This window comes from Cibotium barometz, chromosome 51 (genome assembly GCF_041138505.1).
Source record: "Cibotium barometz isolate CiBa-2024 chromosome 51, ASM4113850v1, whole genome shotgun sequence".
In the NCBI taxonomy this organism is placed as follows: Eukaryota; Viridiplantae; Streptophyta; class Polypodiopsida; order Cyatheales; family Cibotiaceae; genus Cibotium; species Cibotium barometz.
Window position 1 is genome coordinate 21,398,931 of NC_141096.1, and position 5,126 is coordinate 21,404,056.

Genomic DNA, 5,126 nt, shown 5'->3' on the forward strand with positions numbered 1-5,126 from the left:
TGAAGTGAAGACTCAGGCCCATTACACATCGCCATACCCCTGCCTCCCCATGCTAATGTGGTGGGGGTATCCACCGTGCATAATTCATGGGCAGGCAATTTTTTTCTTAGATGAAGTGGATGAATGGAAGACTCAGGCCCATTACACATCGCCATACCCCTGCCCATAATTCATGGGCAGGCAATCAATGTGTCAATGTGTATACTACGCTTGTTTTCTCAAACCATAGACGTGGCCACTTCACTCCTACTATTTGTAGCCCTGACGCCATGGCCACACTCTGTCTCCTCTCGCTTCTTGTCCTGCTCTGCTCATCGCCTCCAATCGTGCAAGCCATGAACAAATTGGGAGGCCAAGAGGAGATTTCTGGTGCCCAGAACGATCTTCAGCTGGAGGACCTCGCCAAATTCGCTCTTGAACAGCACAACAGCAGACAGGTTTGTGCTGCTTCTTTTGTTTCGAAATTTATCCCGAATTATTTATTTATTTATCCCCTCATTTTTTCCGGGCACGGCGCGGTGCAGTGCAGGGTGGATTGGGCCGCCCTCATGCTTTCATATTTTTTCTTCAAAATGATATGTTTTCAGTTAAAATTGTATTGCTAGGCTCTTGGGGGCTTTACATGGTACCAAAATTATCGCCATTCCTGCCTTTGATGGTATAAAATTCCCATTTTCAGCTTTACTCAATGGGGGCTTGCATGGTACCAAAATTTCCATGGTTATATGTTTTTAACATTTCTGATTTTTTATGGTATAAAATTTCCATGGTTATATGTATTTAACATTCCTGCTTTTTTTTTTGGGCATAAAATTTCCATGGTTAGCTTTACCTTTTGCACATAAAGATTTCTATGATGGGTTGCCATTCCTGCCTTTTGATGGTATAGATTTTCCATGGTTAGCTTTTATCAATTGCACCTTTTGCACATGCACACTTCTATACTGGCACATACAATTCCATTGTATTTTCAATTATCATACTTTTCCACATCCATGCCCCTCATGCTTTCATATTTTTTCTTCAAAATGAAAGCTCTTTAATCATATGTTTTCAGTTAAAATTGTATTGCCAGACATTGATGTTACCTTCACTCTTTAATGGTTTCTAAAAATGCATGTAAAATGGTGTTCCTACCATATTAGGCTCTTCCATATAGGCCACCTTTTGCACATAAAGGCATCTATGATGGTACATAAAATTCCATGGTAATTCTCAAACTGAAAGCTCTTAGTCATGGTTTTGCAGTTTGAATTTTCAATAGCTTCAAAAAAAGCATTAGAAATTGCCGCCACTCATGTAGGCGGCACAAGTTTACAAGGTACATTCCAATCAGCTCCGTACAGATTCATATGAGCTGATGCACTGGTGTGCAAATGTGTTTATTTTAAGCCCTTATATGGCCTGGGCTCGTGCTGTACTATTCAGACATGGATAGACTCCCTAGGCAAGTGTGACTAATAACAGTCTGTGGAAGAGTCTTCACTCCATGCATTTGTGACATGTGTAAGAGTTTTGGGAAGTTTGTTATAACACCTAAGGGGGAAGTATGGCATTAGAAAATGAGCTTTGGAGGTTTTAGCCTAGTGGTTTGAGCTTACCTCTTCTGAAGTGGAGGTTGCAGGGACACCTTGCTTTCTGAGGTTAGTCCAATGCTTCCTCACTGGGATATATACTCTGTTGGATCATCACTTAGAAAAGTATCTTCTCTACTGGGGATATTTTGGACGATGTTTCTTTGTTATTGTAAGAGATCAATTTCTAGGTTGACAGGTAGGCTGGCATAACTTTGTTGAAAGGGATGACTTATGTAGGATAATGAGGGTTTTTGTGTGATGAGAGATACCATACTAGATAGGACATGGAAGAAGCCTTGTTCTTTACATTTATAGTTTGCATGTTTTTTTTTGGCTTTGATGATTTTGATGCCTCAGGTCAACGAGTGTCCTGCAAAGGAGTCTGGGTAATAGATTGGTCATGCACTAGCATGTTTTTGAAGGCAATTAATCTTTGTGCTTCTTTAGAGAGGCAAAAGACTGTGTAGGAGGCAGCTTCCTCTATGGCTGGCCACTGTGCAATGGAGGCTTCATGGAGGGAAAAGCCTGGGGGCCTAGAGAACCATCTTCTTGTGTGGACAAGAAGGGTCTTGGGTTTCAGCTGCACCCAAAAGCTTCTCCTCCTTCCTGAAGGTGTTCCCAGCTGTTACATGAATAAGATCCTGTCCAAAAGGCACTGACTTGTGGCAGGCCACAGAGCCCTTCTCACTTGCATCATGTTTGGCATGGATGCATGTCATACGACTTGGGAAATATTTCAGTTAGATGAGTATTGGCCATTTGTGAGAATAAGGGATAGATGCTAGAATGAATGTGAGGATAGGGATGCACAGTGCACACAGGTAGATTAGGTGAATGCCTGTGATGGATTTCCATGTTTTTGACACACTAACCTATGAGAATGATAAGGCTGGGAACAGAGGCTTTTGGATGTGAAGGACCTATCCACAGTAGCCATTTAAGGGCCATAAAGAGTTGTGAGAACAGAAGTTGTGCCATAAGAGTTTCCATTACTTAGTGTCTGGCTTATCATTCCTTGCGACCAGTTTCACCTTTTTTGGTCCCTAGTGTAGTCTAGCCAGGGGCATGTTATGCAAGGCTCCGTCATCGCAAGAACAAGGCTGGAGGAATCTGTTTACCAGGTGTGGCCATTGAAGCCGGTTTAAGATTTTTCACTCAGATCCTCAGTGGCAGGCCCAAATATCATCGACCCATGGGGAAGCAACGGGTGCTGACCACTCTGTTGGAATTGCTGATCCTACTGCACAGCTGTGTTCCGTCGCTGTGAGATGACGTCATGGGCAGCCGGGGAGCAGCAGCAGAAGCTGACAAGTGGCATACTTCCAAGTCAGCAAAAGTCAGAATTCCTAGGCAGCTGACACTTTGATGTTATTTGAGGGTCTATGCTGCAAGAACCAAAGTGCTAATCATTCATGGAATTTTTTAAGGACTTCTTTTATGGTACCTGACTTGGTTACGTTTTCTTGCAGAACTCGGACCTGGAATTTGCTGGCCTGGTCTCAGCAAAGCAGCAGGTTGTTGCTGGGGTCATGTACCACTTGAATCTGAAGGCTGCGTCTGGCGAGCGAACTGACTTATATGAAGCCAAGGTGTGGGTCAAACCTTGGGAGAATTTCAAGTCACTGGAGGATTTTAGAATCATTCAGAGCTCTTTTACACCAGCCGACCTTGGAACACATCCAGGTAAGTATACTGTACATGCCTGTGTCTCCAAACGGAACCGCATTTGGTGCAACTCTTCTGTAAAGGGGAGCATCCTATTATCCTTATCCGACCTTCATATTTATGATTTCGTTTCTGATTACCCCTTTCCTCTGTCAAATAGATGGTTCTGGAGAGGTAGGACTACGACCTGTTTCTTCTAATGATCCTGTTGTCAAGGAGGCGGCCGAGGAGGCTTTGAAGGGCCTTCAGCAAAGATCCAACTCTTTGATTCCTTATGAGCTGAAGAAAGTAGTATCAGCCCATGCAGAGGTTTGATACTCCTCAAAGACTCCAGGATGTGAGCGTGTGAGCTTATATTTAGAGTGTGATTCACTCTGGGTTTTGCAGGTAAATGATGAGAGCACCAGCTTTAGCCTAGTGTTCAAGGTTCAGAGAGGATCTAAGGAGGAACATTTCGGGGCAGAGATTTTGCGCACTGTTGTTGGTGAATGGACGGTCAAGTCTCTTCACCAGCATCATCCTTAAAGGCAGCTATGCTCATGTGCAAAGCTGGTCAGAGTCACTTTTTCTCATCCCACCCCACGTGAACCACGCGTGTTTCATCAGATGTCTGTATATCAAGCTGTTCATGTACAGCCTCTAAAGTTGCTAAGAGATAGTGTAAGAAATACTCTGCTGTCAACTCCTACACGGGCTGCCAAGCAAAGGACTTGTGTAATTGATGGTAAGTTTATGCCTTTCTTGCTTTCTTGATAGTTATCTACTCAAAAGTTGTGTAGTATATCACTTAGAACAAAGCATGTACAGGTGAATGGGTTGAAGTAATTTTAATGGTTTGGAAGTGAAATCGAGCTTGAAATTGCTATCTTATTTTGTTCTAAATGTATGGGGTATAGAGCCTTTTTCTCTCTAATGAAAGCTTTCTTGGACTTCTGCCTAGACAACTTTTGTTATCTGAAAGCAAAATGAATTAAATTGCTACCCTGATGTAGGTGCAAAGCTTGTTCGCTGCAACAGACTCCTAGATCCCTGTGTATTCCTGAAATAAGGCCTTAGAAATCTACAGACAAGTCCGTGTACAAGAGAAATTAAGGCCAAACTCTAGGCACACTATCTTCAATCTTCTTTAGTTTGTTCCAGGAAAAATTCTATGGTTTTAAATCAGTCACAGGGGAGAAGGATGCTGCAGAGAAGAGGAAGAAAATGAGGTGGGAGAGAGAGAGAGAGAGGTTTGGGGGAAGAGCGAGGGGGGAGGGGGGGGGGGGTGGGGGTTGGTATAAATCTCGTGTGTTCGTGTGTTGAGAGAGAGAGAAAGCTATAGGGAAACCTCCTCTTATTTAATTATGCTTCTTTTGGAAAGATTCTCCTTTTTAACTACTAGTACTCAACCCGCGCGTTGCTGCAGTATGTAAAAGACATTAAGAAGCGAAATGCAGGAATGGAAGCTGGAATACAAAGGGTCAATCGAATGGATTTTTCCCTTATTTTTTAAAAATCCAAGATTTCTCATTTCTCTTCTCTCCTTGTGTCTTGGTTGTCCATGGTTAATATGTATTAACTATAACGTGGTTTTCTAAAAATGTTTACTTTAGTCTCCTCCAATATTGTTCCCTCCTTTTTAATAGTGGGTAAAACTATTTATTTCATCAAACTGCCTTGGTGAAGTGCCTTTTCATTGTCATTCAAATCTAAGCCTATAGAATTAGAGTTTTGTTGATAGTTTTCGTTGCATGTTTTATTTTGGAGGTGGTTTTTATAATGAGATTTGAATATGTTGAGAGAGGCGGATAGTAGCCAGGGTTACCGTCACACTTTCCCAAATCGAGGTATCAATATGTTGTAAATAAAATATTGTAGATCTTTGAGGAAATTATAACAACATAT

The 5,126-nt window shown here is 42.2% G+C and overlaps 1 protein-coding gene across 2 annotated transcripts; it reads left to right on the forward strand.

The window, feature by feature from the left end:
- Nucleotides 1–203: 203 nt before the first annotated feature.
- Nucleotides 204–3,997, forward strand: LOC147609420 (cysteine proteinase inhibitor 12-like). 2 transcript variants are annotated; one of them, XM_086787718.1, is made up of 5 exons: nucleotides 204–437; nucleotides 3,047–3,260; nucleotides 3,403–3,551; nucleotides 3,630–3,790; nucleotides 3,849–3,997. In XM_086787718.1, the coding sequence occupies exons 1-4, from the start codon at nucleotides 270–272 to the stop codon at nucleotides 3,765–3,767; spliced, it is 669 nt and encodes a 222-aa protein (XP_086643844.1). In that variant the 5' UTR covers nucleotides 204–269; the 3' UTR covers nucleotides 3,768–3,790; nucleotides 3,849–3,997. The 2 variants fall into 2 exon arrangements, with proteins under 2 accessions (XP_086643844.1, XP_086643843.1); XM_086787717.1 differs by having other exon boundaries at nucleotides 3,630–3,997.
- The last annotated feature ends 1,129 nt before the right edge of the window (nucleotides 3,998–5,126 follow it).

Coding starts and splice junctions, on each gene's coding strand:
- LOC147609420 (XM_086787717.1), top strand. CDS start 270: ATGGCCACACTCTGTCTCCTCTCGCTTCTTGTCCTGCTCTGCTCATCG. Junction 438..3,046: donor AACAGCACAACAGCAGACAG/GTTTGTGCTGCT, acceptor GTTTTCTTGCAG/AACTCGGACCTGGAATTTGC. Junction 3,261..3,402: donor CGACCTTGGAACACATCCAG/GTAAGTATACTG, acceptor TCTGTCAAATAG/ATGGTTCTGGAGAGGTAGGA.